Source organism: Myotis yumanensis, unplaced genomic scaffold (genome assembly GCF_028538775.1).
Source record: "Myotis yumanensis isolate MYYU_CA2020_CCGP unplaced genomic scaffold, mMyoYum1.0.hap1 SCAF_3, whole genome shotgun sequence".
Classification (NCBI taxonomy): domain Eukaryota; kingdom Metazoa; phylum Chordata; class Mammalia; order Chiroptera; family Vespertilionidae; genus Myotis; species Myotis yumanensis.
In genome coordinates, this window is record NW_027223754.1 from 8,018,622 (window position 1) to 8,034,487 (window position 15,866).

The 15,866-nt window shown below is 47.0% G+C and overlaps 1 protein-coding gene across 6 annotated transcripts in view; it reads right to left on the reverse strand.

Annotated features, from left to right (window-relative positions):
- Nucleotides 1-7,987, reverse strand: part of IRF2 (interferon regulatory factor 2) — a 77,001-nt gene extending 69,014 nt beyond the window's left edge. For 3 of the 6 annotated variants that reach the window (XM_070408158.1, XM_070408154.1, XM_070408153.1), the window contains exon 1: nucleotides 4,108-4,187. In XM_070408158.1, coding sequence (XP_070264259.1) covers nucleotides 4,108-4,149 — 42 coding nt within the window. In that variant the 5' untranslated portion in view covers nucleotides 4,150-4,187. Of the gene's footprint in view, nucleotides 1-4,107; nucleotides 4,188-5,471; nucleotides 5,552-5,867; nucleotides 6,056-6,898; nucleotides 7,071-7,716 lie in introns of those variants that run through there. The other 3 variants (XM_070408156.1, XM_070408155.1, XM_070408157.1) reach the window with 3 other exon arrangements.
- Nucleotides 7,988-15,866: the final 7,879 nt, after the last annotated feature.

Here is a 15,866-nt window from a genome sequence, read left to right on the forward strand (position 1 = left end):
ACTGGACAGGCTTTTGTCACGCAAAATCCTAAAAAAAGATATTTTATTGAACTAAATTGGTCTTGCCCTTGAGATAAAAATGCTTAGACTCCATCATCAGAAAGAACCACACAGCCTTCTGTTTCTCATAAAAATGGGGACTCCAGGCATGTGCACAGGGCACGAGACATAGAGATGTTTGTGCTCAACTCTCTAGTTCTTTCTTGCTTACTGAAGCTAACTACTAAGTAAAAAGAGGAATGTGAGCCAAAACAGAAACAAACAAAACAAAGCCCTAACTCGTTATGTCCTTTTCTAGACAAAGAGACCAAGTCCTCTGGCCTCTTCGGAATGGAAAATTCAAACTTTCACCACCATAACAATACTACCATTTTTATATGACAAGCAAGGTCAACATGGGCAGAGCCAACAGGGAGCGGCCACAGATTCCCTATTCAAAGCACTGTCTAAAATGTGGATAACAGGTTCCATCTGCTTACCTTCCTACATAACACAGCCTCTGAGCCAATGAAAAAATAAAAAAAGACTTGGCTCTGGGAGGAGATCTTTGATTCAGTGCCTCTCCACTTTGCTCTGGCCCACACGCCAGAGGGGTGGGGACTCAGGACATCCCCGTGAATATCAGAGGCTGACTAGAGGGAATAGGGGGTGTTCCTTAGGGCTAGAGAGGAAGGAGAGGAAGGGGCTGCAGATAGTTGCAAATCTGAAGGTTCCTGCGTGATTTCTAAAGGCTCCCTCCCTCCTAGGTGATTTTGATAACACACGTAAGTCCCGTCCAAAGATGACAGAACTATGCAGGCCCAATTTACAGATGTGAAGACTAAGGTCCAGAAAGGGGAAGTGATTGGCACATTACGAAGGGCTGAAAAACAACTCCAGGCCTCTGAACTTGGACTTCATGTGCCCACCCCCAACTACACAGAGCCTTGGACATGGTTGGTTGTCACAAATATTTAATAAATAAATGAAATAAGGGCACAACGTTTGCATTCATTGGGTTACTAGCATAGTTCATGCCCTGGGGTCCCTGGGTCCCAAGCAGAACTCAGTCACTGACGGAAGTGGGAGGAACCCGGGCTAACAGAAGTCCCGCCCTGCTTAATCCCTGACCGCTATCTATGTCTTCTCAGATCAACCAACACCTCGGGAAGCCTCCCAGGGAAACGAGCTTAGGTAGAAAACAGCTTCCCAGCTGGAAGTAAATCAACTAGATATGATGATTCTATTTCTCTCGAATCAATCAGGACTTCTGACTGGAATCCTTATGTGTTTCTGAGTGACAAAAATGGGCATATGAAGTCTCCCCAACGAAACACAATTTGTTTCAGAGACAATTTGTCGAAAGATGGACCAGGTGAGGGGGGAAATCATTTTAAAGGCATCACTGAAGGTAAAATGCTAGCAACCTGGACCTCCTGCATGCGTCCGTGAGGCCAGGCCAAGTCCTGGAGACGGTTAAAACTCAGCACCAGGAACCTGTGGCCTTCACTTCCTGCTGGTGCACTGCCGTGGGTGCCTTAGATCAAGTATTGGCTTCAGACTTAAATGTGGACCCTAGAGATAATTTACTGTTGTTTTCTGAAAAATCAAGATTTAATCAAACCTTCTCACTCCCATTCCCACCCCAGGGACCACCATGCCTGGGGCAAATATTGATCACACACACTCAGAGCCAAACCTAGGGCACCAATGGGGCAGGCAGAAAGCCCTGACCTCTGACCCCTGTGTGGGCAGGAACATGGTGTCCCATACAGATGAAAGAAATGACTTTATTATTAATAATAACTGACATTTCATAGCAATTTATACTATTTTTATATACTACCTTATGTATTTTTACGTTATATATTATGAATATATACTATCTATTCTTTTATTTTCACATATAAATGTCCCTAGAACATTTTACATGTTTCACATTACTTTCACATGTACAGTGTTGGGCACATAATAAGCATTCAATAAATACAAGTTAACTGAGTCCTTTTTAAAGATGTCGTAACAAAATACTAAAATCAGTTAAGGCATACCTATAATAACAGCTAGTGAACTGAGTCTGAGGCAATGATGAAGAAGATTCAAACTAAAGCACAGTTAGTTTAGGAAGATCTTTCTCTGATATAAAGAGGGAAAATACATTGGCACTTTGATACTGTACATAAGTTATCCCGTATTTAATCCCTTACCATTATTTATGTAGTCTCAGAATAAGCAAAATCCCTTCCTGCTGAAAATTCTATAAGAGAAAGTCAGTGTTTAATCTGTAGTCAGGGCTTCCTGTTTTTTTTAATTAATAATAATCTGATAGAATTCTGTAAATTAATGCCTTACACATTGGTAGATTACTGCAATTTATGCAACCTCCTTTCATACACAGGACCTCATCTGTTCCCCAAAGCAACACCATCAGATCTACAGTTAAGTATTAGTATTACCTTCCACAGCACTGACCCCAAACGATAATTACTGTGTTTGGTTTTTAGTTGTGTACTGACAGCTCACTAGTTAGAACACAGTCTCTCTAGAGCATTGGTTCTCAACCTTCCTAATGCCGCGACCCTTTAATACAGTTCCTCATGTTGTGGTGACCCCCAACCATAAAATTATTTTTGTTGCTACTTCATAACTGTAATTTTGCTCCTGTTATGAATCATAATGTAAATATCTAATATGCAGGATGTATTTTCATTGTTACAAATTGAACATAATTAAAGCATAGTGATTAATCACAAAAACAATATGTAATTATATATGTGTTTTCTGATGGTCTTAGGCGACCCCTATGAAAGGGTCGTTCAACCCCCAAAGGGGTCACGACCCACAGGTTGAGAACCGCTGCTCTAGAGGGTACAGACGTTGTCTTCCTGCTCCCAGTTGAACCCACAGAGTCTAGCACTGTGTGGGGGCATAGTGAATGTTCTAGGGAAATTTATTAAATGAATACAGGCCTTTGTCTGCTTTAAGCCCTTTTTGGTATAAAGCATATAATGGAACCATGCCCCAGATACCCCATTTACAGTTCAGTGGTCTGGTCTCTATCAAAAGGAAATTGCATGAAAATTCTCTAAAAACAACAAAGCTTACACTCGATAATACTAAGAATAAAAATACAACGGCCTTGGAAACATGAGACTACCATTGCACATCTAATGTTAAACATCCAAAGTTTCAAATTTTCCACTAAGTTTCAACATCTTTAACTAGCTTTGGTATATCGGGCATTTGCCTAATATAGCATTTCAAAAAGCAGAGGAAGAGAAAGTGAGGAGGCCACAGTTCAGCGCTGCCAGGACTTTTAGGCAACCATTTGTCGAACATAACTTGCTTCCAATTTAACTGCAAACCCTTACTTTTGATGACGATGACATTTTTACAGGTAATTCAGTCTGAGATATGTGGAATTATCTCTAACTTTTCAAGGTCAACAGGAAAAAGACAACTCATTGAGAATGAAATATATAAATGTTTAATATTAGGAAGCAGTAACAAATCATAACAGACAAGAAGAACTCTTTGATCTATGAGGCCAAAATCTAACTTCTTACACAACAGGCTGTTATAAATTATAATCACTCACTAATTGCAGTGAAATTCCGGACTTTGCCACATCAATCAATAGATGTTTCAAGGTTACCCCTTAGAAATGTCAGTTTACACTCTACAGAGTCCATCTCCTTAAGTTTCCTTAAAAAAAAATAGATTTTTCCAGGATTTTTTAGGTTTCTGCCCCCCCCCCCCCCGCCTCTGCCCTCAAAAAAAAAAAACAAAAAAAAAGGAAGGGGGGAGGAAGGAAGGATAGATTTGGGGTTGAAAAAACTAAAGAACCTGAAACTGTTGCCTGATGAAGTTAAACAGGGATCGCCCTCCAGCCCTGGTAAGGGAGTGTGCATCTGTCTACCATCAAGACCATCCAGACCCCTGTCTGCACCTGCCCTTGAACACCAAGACCTGCAGGCTGCTAAGTTCCAACGTTATTTGCAATCGGTCTGAAAACTAATAAATGACTGCAGGCTTGACAGCAGCCTTGGTGATTCCTGAAAATCCACAACAGGAAATGTAACTATCCTCCACCCGCCCCAGCCATTCATCAAAAGCAGACCGACTCACGGCGACAGGGAGGCCGGTGGCAGACGGCCCCAGGTACCGCATATAGAAAGCTTCTGCATTTTCTCATTCTCTAACCGAGGACGGGGAGCACTGCCCACACTGGAGGGAGGAGACTGGAGAGGCAGGCAGCCGGTAAAATGTCCCCAAGTCCTTAACTCTATACTGTGGGGTTAAACAACGAGTGAAAGCCAAGCCGCTCATGTGTGGCCACCTCTCCTGCCTGTCCCGGGAGTCACACTTAGTGCCGATGAGCAAGGGTCGTGCCTACACCGACCACCGGGCGCCTAACTGGTGCCGGGAATACTGCCTCTGCGCCGGGCTCGGGCTGCCAGCCCTCTCCCCGCTCCCCCCTAAAGCGCGAGGGGTGAGGGCGGCCAATGCACTGAGACCGGGGCCGTGCGGGTGCGTCCAAGGAAGGAAGACCCGTTACCCCTGAAACCCTCCGAACTTGGACAGGCGCGGAGCCGACCCCCAGGCCGGGGCACAGCGAGTGGCTGAGGGCGGGCGGGCGCCACGACTGGCCGCGGCGGGCAGCGCTTGGGGATGAGCCCGACCGACCGAGCAGGCGGAAAGGAAGTGGCGGCCGTGGCTGTGCACCAACCATGTTCGGCGGGCGGGCGAGTGCCACTCGGCACCCAGAGCGGGGTCGGAGGGCGCGGGGCGGGCATTCACGTCCCCACCCGGCCGCGGCCCCAGGTCCCCCGGGGATGCGGGCCCCCAGGCGGGCCAGCAGGGCACCACTCGGTCCCCCGGGGCTCCCCGCCCCCACCTCGCCCGCTCCGTAGCCGAGGCCGGGCAGGCCCAGCGCGCGAGGCCGCCCCAGGCGCTGCGGGGCCGGGAGGCGCCCGGCGCTAGGCCGCGGCCGATGACCCCCAGCGCGGCGCCCTCCCGGGACGCGCCGCCAGAGCCCCCCGCGCGCCAGGACAAGTGCAGTGACAAAACCCCAGGGCCGGGCCGGGCGCTGGCCCACGGGAAGGAGGACGCGATGTCCCTCCCGAGCGGCGGCGGCAGCGGCCCAGCCCCGCGGAAGCCGGGCTCACCGGCCAGGCCCCGCGACCAGCCCTGCTCGGAGCCCGCGACCCTTCCCCGATCGCGGCGGGCGGGCGACCCAGCAAGTTTCCTTGGGCCCCGGCGGGCGGCGCCTTTCCCCCGGGCGCGGGGCGCAGGCAGCGGGCGGACCGTGGGTCCCTGCCTCTGGGCGCTGGAGGCTGCCGGCAGAGGCGCCGCCGCCGGGCACCGAGGACCCGCTCCCCGCCTGCGGATCGGAGGCGACGGCGTCTGTGCACACGCACACACTTGCACACGATAATTTTGTTGGAAAAGGAGGCCCGACTCCAGCGGACCTGCACCCCCACACACCACACCTGGGGCGCAGAATCACACAGAGCAGGTCTGTGTCCATGGAGCCACCTCTCCGCATCTGCAAATCCAAAAGTGAAATTAAACCTCCACCGACCTCCTCCTCCTCCTCCTCCTCCCTCTCTACCTCCTCCTCCTCCTTCCAGCCTCAGCAGCAGCAACAGCAGCAGAACCTGCTTCCCCTAAAATCAGATGACCCATAACAGCGCCGACTGATCCTCCAAAAATCGGTATTAATATTTATGAACCCCAGCATTCTCCCTCTGCAAAACACAGTGTCAGACCGTCTGTACACACACACACACACACACACACACACACACGTCCCCTCCGAGCCTCATAAACATGCCCTCAAGGAAAACACACACGCACAGACACAACTAGTATCTGAAAAATGTTACCTCTCAGTGTGCTTTTTCACGCTACCAGTGCAATTCCGCAAGGTTTGAGTGTTGCTAGGGTGTGTGAAATGGAAATGAAAGCCCGTCAGTTGAATAATCGCAGGAGCAAAACTAAAAGTTACTCCCCGGCTTGCTGAGAACAGTCCAGATCGAAAGCAAAACAAGGAGAGGAAACTGCGAGGAGCTGCGGCTGGAAATCCCCCCGCCCTGCGCCCTGCGCCGGCCGCGCCGCCGGCCCGCCCGCGCCCCGCCCTCCTCCCTCCGCCCTCCTCCCTCCGCCCTTCCTCCCAGTGTTTGTCTCCGGCTTGTGCAACCGGGAGGCGGGGGCGGGGGCGGGGGCGGGGGCGGGCGGCCGGCCCGGCCGGGAGGTGCGGAAGTTCGCCGCCGCCGCCGTTCATTGGCAGGCAGCGCTGCTTTCATCATTTCTCGAAAAGTCTATTTCATTTTCACTTCCCCACGTCGCGGCAGCGAGAGCAACAAGCGGCTGCTCGTGAGTCTGTTGTTCACACCCCGGGGGCGCTCACGCTCGCCCCGCGAACACCCGAGTGCGGTGGGGTGGGGCGCGCCTGGGGTCAGGCAGAAGCCAGTGGCTGGAGGAGAGGAGAGCGGGGACCCGACGCTCCATCCTCAGGGCCACCTGGAGGTTGGGAAGGAGGGAGGAGAGCGTCCTGGGAGGCCAAGGGGCTCCCGCCACCCATCCAGTTAGGGAAGCAGGTGTAAGGGGTGTTTAGACCCGCTCTTCTCAGAATGAATATTAAGGCACTTTGTAACACTGTCCACTCAAAGGAACAATTTAACTGACAAGACGGCATTGCTTAGGTGTTCATGCAAGAACTGGGCCGAGTGACTGGCGTCCTGGGCCGTATTTGAGCCCATATCAGTGGCTGAGGGTGTCAGCAGTTGAGGGGCTGCTGCCATCTGTGACACCACCTGGCGCTGCTTTCCTCCCCAGGCGATAAGGCAGGCCTTCCCCTGGCAGGTCAGCAGTAGCAACTCCCAGACTGAGTGATGGCCTGTGCGACAGAACTTACCCACTGCAGGAGGGCATGCGCGCCATTTCGCTCAAAAATGTCTTGGTCGAGGCTGGCCCAGGAAAGAGGCTTTATACGGTGGTACTTGAGCTAGTTTCCAGCGAGGCCTCCTTAGTTTACTAGCTGGGCATCCTTGGTCACGTTGTTTAAAGTGAGGGCTCGGTTTTCAATGCTGTACAATGGGGAGAATGGAGGAATAAAAGTAGCACCTGTCACGGTAAGATCTGTTAGCTCAACTAACACAATTCACTTGGGACCTACTGGGCCTTGCTCCCTTGTTTCAAAAACATGGATTCTCATCTAATTGTGCCTGTTTCTTCCCACTTGAAGTTTCATCAAGCTTCTCCCCAACTTCTTTACCCAGAGAAGAGTCCTTTCCTGGGAGGCCACAGCTATTTAGATGTAAAACCCTTTCTAAACTCGTAACTCCAACACCCCTCTTTGTCACAGAAGTATTGAATCCTATTATGGACTAGAGAAAAGTGCCCAAATATGCAGATGCCGTGAGGAGACAGATGAGGGTTCAGGATTCTGTTTTGTGGGCATCTCAGAAATAGATCTCACATACATATGCCTTATCCCCTTTCCTATAATCCTACCTGACACAGCCATTCACTTGTTTACTTCATGAAGCAGTGACCACTCCAGGCAGTTGTAGACACTGTATACAAACTGCAGGATAGTTGTTATTCTACCCACCCACGGGCCCATATTAAAAACCCAGTAGTCATTCTTGATGTCTTCTTTCCCCAACATATAATAAGTCCTCACGAACATCATCGTCATCAGGTTCTGAGGGTTTAAATGAAAGTACTTACAAGGCCCTGGCCGGGTGCTGGGAGCATCCTCCGGATATGCCAAAGTCGCTGGTTCCTTCTCCGGTCAGGGCACATGCAAGAAGCAACCAATGAAAAGCATAATAAAGTAGAACAACAAATCAATTTCTCTCGCTCTCTCTCTCTCCCCCTCTCTCTTTCTCAAATCAATAAATAAAAAATTAAAAAATAAAAAGAAATGTATAAAACCAATTTTATCCTAGACTAATCGATATAAACAAGGGTTAAGTTCCTGCTGCATCTCATCAATGTTACAATGAAACAACATTGAACCAAATGATGTTATTCAAGGACCTGCTGTACTTGGAATCCTTAGTATCCTGATGACCTGTTGATTCTACTCCCAGACATCTCTGGAGCTGGAGCTTTCTCCATCCTCCCCCTGGCTTCCTTCAGTTATTGCAGTGGCCCTGCTCCCTGTCTCCTAGCTAGGACCCCTCCAGGCTAGCAGCCACACTAACTGTCCAAGTTAAGTAGAAAATAACTTCAGAGAAGGCGCAATTCCAATCCTAGTCCCGCCCCCCAATAAAGCCCACATCACTTGACAGGACATAGAAAGTCTGTTATGATCTGGCACCAAACTGCTTTTCCTGCGGCCCCTCCTGCTACCATGCCCCAGGAGCCCTAACCCTTCCCTTGTCGAACCAGCTGCCATTCCTTCTTGTGAAAAACAGAGCCATCCTCAAGTTGTTTTATCCTTAGCACGGTGCCCAGCACATGGGCACCCAGATACTTGTGAATTAATCATGACTTGCCCTTGGTTCAGCAGGAAAGGTGAAAGGCGAAAATCCGCTACCTGAGATCTCCCCAGCCAGGAACAGACCTGTTGGTATTTTTAATTAATAGACCTGCTGTGATTTTCCTGCAGGGCCATTTCCACTCCTCGTCTGCTCAGTCTTTTATGTGACATTTAATAATGCCCACTCTGCTGCCCATTCTCCGTGTGGCCTTTCTATTCTCTTCTGTCCTGTTCTGTTTCTTGGCTGGCTTCTCTTCTGCCAGCCCCTAAATCACAGTGTTTCCAGACATTCTGTCCTCAACCCTCCTATTTTCTCATTCTACATTCCTTCCCTTTCAGTGCTCTGAGCCACGCCCAAAGTTTCAGATGCCACTATTTAGTGACATCTCCAAAATCTGTAACTTCTCAGCTCTGGATGCATCACCTCCTAGGTGTTCCTCAGATGCAACAAACTAAGCTTGTCTAAAGCTGAACTCATAACATCTCTCCTTACAACCTTGTATCGGTCACTTCCGTAACCAGCCAAGACCCTGGGAGGCATCGCCAGTTTCAGCCTTTCCTGACCCCCCTGAGCTCCCTGACTCCCCTCAGCTCCCTGAGGCATGGGCATTGTTTCTCATTCTCCAGGCCACTAGGCTCACAGAGCATATGATGAGTTTCACCGCAGGCTTAGGCCCTCCAGGACAGAGCACTGCTGACCAAAAGTGTAACGACAACCCCCAAATCCACATGATGTTGATATACACAAGAAATATTTCTTAGTCCTTTAATAAGATACATACTAGTATAGTCATAAATCTCTGCATGGGGGAGGGGGAGGATCAATATAGCAATATGTAACCATTTTGAAAGTCTCTGGAAAAAGTAACCTGTGCCATACCAAGGAAATCCACCAAACACCTGGGTCTAACACAAAAACAACTGTTTGAGCAGCTTAATGAAACTGGAGTGACCTCTTGAGCAAGGCATGCTTATGCTCCAGCTGTGGAATGGAACATCCTAAAAGACCATATACCTGGATGCATTTGGACGCATTTCTTTGCAAGGGCATGGAGTCAGGACAGTGATTGCTTGGACCTGTAGCAATTGCTCTCTCCATGAATGCATCTCAACTAAGGAAGAAATTTAAAGACCAGCCTGGCCCGTGTGGCTCAGAGGTTGAGCATTGACCTATGAACTGGGAGGTCATGGTTTGACTCCCAGTAGTTGGGGCACTGGATTATGGGTTCGATCCCCAGTAGGGAACATGCAGGAGGCAGCTGATCAATGATTCTCTCTCATCATTGATGTTTCTTTCTCTCTCTCCCACGCCCTTCCTCTCTGAAATCAATAAAAATATTTTTAAATAAAAATGCACTCAAGGTTAACCCCCTTCAAATGGGTTAATTTATTTTTCTAATAAATTAGAATAGCTTCACAAAATCATCACTCAAGTAACAAACATTTATTTAGTACTCGGGAACTGTCCTCAGCTCTGGGGACACATCACTGACCCTCTGCCTTCCCGGAAGCTTTCTGACTTAGCCTCGCACATTCACAACTCCCAGACATGCCCACCCTCCCTCACGGAGCGGCTGCAAGGCCATGGCTCCAGGGCTGCTCAAAGGCCGGCAGTCGGGACACAACAAACCCCTGTTCTCCTGGAGCCTACATTCTAGTGGTGGTAATGTCACCAGGCAGACACACAGGCAAGCCAACAAGATAGTTACAGGTTTGTATTTGTGTTCTGAAGGAAATAAACAAGAGCTTTGATAGAAGATCTAGATGGTCAAGGTCTCTCTCTCGCTTGCTCTCTCTCTCTCTCTCTCTCTCTCTCTCTCCCCCTTTCTCTTCCTCCCCTCCTGCCTCCCTCCCTTCCACTCTGTCTCCAAAAATCAATGGAAAAAGTGTCCTCAGGTGAGGATTAGCAACAACAACAACAAAAAGGGAAAAGGTGTGTATACCAAGCTGTTAATATCGGTTACCTTGAGGACAGGGGGTTACTAATTTCTTTATATTTGTATTGAGGAAAAATGATAATTTTAAAACAAAATGAATATTTGGAAATACAGAGCATATTAAAGAGAAAAAATAAAACCACTTGACATCTGCTTTCTCTTTTCTTAGGTTGAGAGAGAGAGGGAGGGAGAGAATCGCCCTGGATAATTCATTATAACTAAATTTTTCTTGATTGTGCACTATGCTTATGTCACTTCCAGGGCCTTCTGGCCGCAGTGTTTTAACCCAAAGCCGCCGATAGAGCCACTGCAGACACTGCAAGCAGGCAGGCGTTTCAGTTCCTTATGGGATCTGCCTGCTCTCCCTGCGGGAAGGCCCATTTAGCCCTTTCTGTGCATCTCTGCCTCCCTGATGGTGAGGAAATGTCCTAACGTGCAACACGGTGAGAAGGAAGGACCGCTGCTCCCATGCAGCACGAGCCCTGCTCTCATTAAGAGTTCTCCGCTTTGTACTGATAAAATCTACATCACCTTACAGAACCAGCACGCTTCCTTGCAGGCCAGCTGGACGCACTCACAGGAAGGAAGCTGGTGGAGTCTGGCCCACGGACTATATTTCAACAAAGTGCTGTGTACATGTCTGCTATACACGACTGCTAAGTCCGTGACACCAGCTCAGTGGCCTCAGGAAAGGTGGGAATCTTAGTCCAGCTTTCTTTGTGCCTCTTCTGAAGAATTGTTCTGCAGCAAATAGATGTCCACATAAACATGACACTTTCATCAGTCAAGCCCAAAAGTAAACAATTCCAGACAGAACAATGGAGCCCAGCAAGGACAAACATAGCAGAGCTCACAGACTTCCCCCAGGTGGTGGGGTTGGAGCTCTACTCTAACAAACACGTTACAATAGAGTGTGCACGTGCGTGTGCGTGTGCGTGTGCGCATTCATGTGCGTGTGTGTGTGTGTGTAATGGCCAGCTTTAAAAAGCCCTGTAGAAGCTTTCACACTTTAAAATGTCCTCTCGTCCCACAGAGAACACCCACCTAACAAACTCATCTGATCCTTTCCAGTGGTTCTCAACCTTCTGGCCCTTTAAATACAGTTCCTCATGTTGTGACCCAACCATAAAATTATTTTCGTTGCTACTTCATAACTGTAATGTTGCTACTGTTATGAATCGTCATGTAAATATCTGATATGCAGGATGGTCTTAGGCGACCCCTGTGAAAGGGTCGTTCGACCACCAAAGGGGTCGCGACTCACAGGTTGAGAACTGCTGCTTTAGCCCAAGCCAGTTCTGTGTCTAGGCCCAAGGGGCTTTGCTGAATGATACATTAAATACATTGGTAGTCTTATAAAAACAGTTTTTCCAATTAAAAATTGGAGCTGGGGATAAGGGGGAGACTCGAAGATCCAACATGTGGAAGAAATATGTGCATTTAATAAGATCCTGAGGCAGCTCTCCAGCCTCTCAAACTCTAGACTGAAAACTGTTTCCTTGTGATACTTGAACTGATTCCTGAGGAGTGAGAGAGGGGAGTTAGAGTCGCCAGGGCAGTGCCTGCAGGTGTGGATTCCTCGGACCCTCTTAGGGCAGCCTCAGCGGACAGCTGATGTCACGATGGTGGTGGACTATTCACGGTCACATTCAGGATGCACAGAAGAGTAGGCCCAAGTTATTGGTTAGCTCAGCATTCCACTCACAAGTTACTGTAATTGCATGGCTCTGTCCATTCCGATGTAAAACATCTGGTGGAAACTAAAGAAGAAAATAGCTCACGTCCAGATGTTTCACTTATGGTCATGTGGGCAGAACACCTGTGCACTAAACTTGTATTGTATCCAGATGTCTGGTGGTGTGTGCCTTTAACCCTTTTGCTATACAGTTTATTTCCTTTAGTTAACCAGTAGGAAGCCCAAATTAGATTGAAATTTAGTTTATCTCCAAATTTAGGCTTTAATTAAACTAAAATATGGATTATAAGAATTCATAATATGGTGAGTCATGTTTTCTGCTATAAAAATGTGAGAGACTGTTTTCAGAAAGGCGAAGTAAAGACATACCTACCCAAACACCTCCTCTCAAAATTCACCAAGAAACATTAAGGAGAACAGGCAACAGAAATGCATATCCCTCATAGGAAACTAATAGATGTCTGTGCCCACGATATATGGAGACAGGATTTTGAAAGAGGAATAAGAAAGACTGAGCAGAGAGAAGGAAGGCCACACTTTAGCACCTGCAAAGGGAGTTGGAGGGCTACCTGGGAGAAGCAAGCAAACTCTCCACACGGAACCCAGAAAAGGCACAAAGATAGAAAAACCTCGCCAGGAGTCAGTAGAGTTAGCTTAAAAGTCTGTATAAGAAGCAACTAGAGCCCTACAATTCTCTGTCTCCGTCCGGGACCCATGCAGTGTATTGACTTCTCTCCTTCCTTACAAAAGCGGGCAGAGGTAGAGTTCTTCCAACACGAGAGGACTGAGGGAGTCTGTATCCTGAGCAGTGAAATCTCCTTCCCCTTTCCACTGCTCAGACCCAGAACACCAATATCCGGGACAAATCTGCCAGAGAGGAGACAGGAGGGTGCTCTCCCAGAGAAAATACTTGTAAACAGTTACATCTGGGAGGCTCCATACGAACATCAACTGGTCCCGCGGTCTGCCTCAGTGAAGACTGCCTGTGTATACGCCCAGCATATGTACACAGAGCTTCCGGTCAGGCCGGCTTTTTGATGCCTCACTCTTAAGAGGGAATACCCAAGGTGTTAAGAGACACTCTAACAACCACTGTGAAAACAAACAATAAAGAACTCAGGGGTGGCTGGCGTGGCTCAGTGGTTGAGTGTCGACTTATGAACCAGGAGGTCACAGTTTGATTCCCGGCCAGGTCACATGCCCTGGTTGCCAGCTCAATCCTCAATGGGGGGCATGCAGGAGGCAGCTAATTGATGGTGTTTCTCTCTCATTGATGTTTCTACTTCTCTATCTCTCTCCCCTCCTCTCTCTCTAAAAATCAATTTTTAAATATATTTAAAAATAAAAAAGAACTCAGAGGAAACAAAGATGATGCAGAAAACTTCAAAAAAACTTCAATTAATACATTAAAGATGTGAGAAAAGATATTGACTGCATTTATAAAGAAAAACAATTATAAGCAACAATAGAGAACAAGGTTCCTAGAAATTAAAAAATGACAGATATTTTTAGTTTTATAGACTAATTGGAAGGTAACAAGTAAATCTCACATAAAATGTACTTTTTTTAATGGAAAATACAAAAAAAATAAGAAAAATGGATCCTCAATCCAAAAGATCCAATATCTAGTAGAAATTCTAGGAAATGAGAACTGAGATAACAGTAGACAGGAAATTAGTAAAGACAGAAGAAAATTCCTCAGAAAAATTTAAGGAGCATGATTTTCCAAGTTTAAAAAGCACCCCAATGTCTAGCACATGTGAATAAAGATATGATGTGAAGGCCCATATCAAGACTATCACCCACAGTTCAGAACTAAAGGGACAGTTAGCCATGAAAGTGTAATGAGGCCTGGACTTGACCTCCTGCAGTAAACACCTAGAAAACTGGACAAAACATAGGAAAGAACTGTTCCCAGGCACTGAGCAGTAGGCAGCATGGATCATGATCTTTGAGAAAAGGGAGAAATGGCATGAGCCTCTGACTCCCTATGCTTCTTGGTGGAAGCAATTTTCATTCTGCATTTGCAGTAATGGGGTTGGGGGGGGACCCAACCGAACCAAGAAAGGGAGTGAGGAGACAAAGCTCAGAGACTGGAGAGGCTGAAGCAGCTGCAAGTTGTGAGGCAAAGTTCTCAAAAAGATGTAGTTGTACACAAAAGGAGTTCCGGAATGTTGTATGGTGTCAGCTGCGTACTGGATCAGACATGTGGAAACCAGTACTCCAAAATGCTGGGAAAGACGGACCAGGGCTTGGTAAACTAATATTCCCAGAACTCATGCAGACTTCGGAACTGGTTGAGTTCCCAACAGCCAGAGGGAAGAGGCCTTACTGATCATCCAACTCTCCATAGAGCTGAACGATCCCTGGAGTGAAGGCTACGCTACTTCCTATGTGTTTAGCAAAGCTTAGAGGCAGCTTAATGAGTTTGCGTATGCAGAACTACATGGATAAAGCTGATGTGCAAGTTAAACTGCTTGCCTAAGAAAGGCCCCAAATTCATCAAAGTAAACAAAAAGCAAACACACAAAAATACAGACATTCAACAATGTAAAATACACAGTGTCTAAAATCCAATAAAAAATATTACCAAACATATCAAATAAGTAAATATGACCCAATAATCAAGAAAAAAAATCAATCAATTCCAATGTCACCCCAATAAATTCAATTTAAAAAAGAAAAAGAAAGAGCAATCAATCAGAAAAGACACAAATAAAAGCCACAGATGATGGAATCAGCAAAGTGGGATGTTATTAAAAAGCTATTATATCGTGAACACCTATTTAAAGAAAAATATGAACCTAATGGGGAAATAAATGGAAGATATTGAAAAGAACCAAACAGAATTTCTAAGATAAAAAGTACACCATTTGAAAGGAACGTTTCACTGGATGAACCCAAACCCAGATCTTGGTTTCTAAATCCACTCTCTAATAAAAGAAACCAGAGCTCCTTGGAGAACTGATGGAGTCTAGGACTGGGGTAGGGAATACACAAGGAGCCTGGTGCCAGAAAGTAAGGAAGTCCTCAAAACACAAAATGAAGGAGATATGTCAAAGGAACACAGGAGCCAACTGGATGGCCTGTGCTGAAACAATTTTCTTTTAATATATTTTTACTAATTGCAGAGAGGAAGGGGGAGAGAAAGAGAGAGAGAGAGAGAGAGAGAGAGAGAAACATCAATAATGAGAGAGATTCATTGATCACAGAGATTCATTGATCAGCTGCCTCCTGCACACCCCCTATTGGGGATTGAGCCCACAGTCTGGGCATGTGCCCTTGACTGGAATTGAACCTGGGACCATTCAGTCCACAGGCCAACGCTCTATCCACTGAGCCAAACCAGTTAGGGGATGTGCTGAAACAATTTGAACAAAAAAATAAATAAACAAGAAATATTGTGAAAACTCAAAGTATAAATATCTATGAGTTCATACTGATATAAATCTATGATAATAGAGAGAAAGACAAATAACCCATGGAGAAGAATTTTAAACAATTTTATGTAGGTCCTCGAGGAGGTGGAACATAACTGTAGCACCTTACCAGTAAGTGTGGGCTGCACGGCGTCCTCCTTCCAGAGAGTACTGCATGGAAATAGGAGGGGAAATAACTGCAATGGAGAAACCTGACAGCACCACCTCAGACAGGTGATCAGAGTCACCGTCATCAGTGATAAACCGTGTTGACAGCATGCACCCCTAATATGGTGTGATGAGAATGACACTTTCCCTCTGTAGTCTTCCTCCCCTAAACC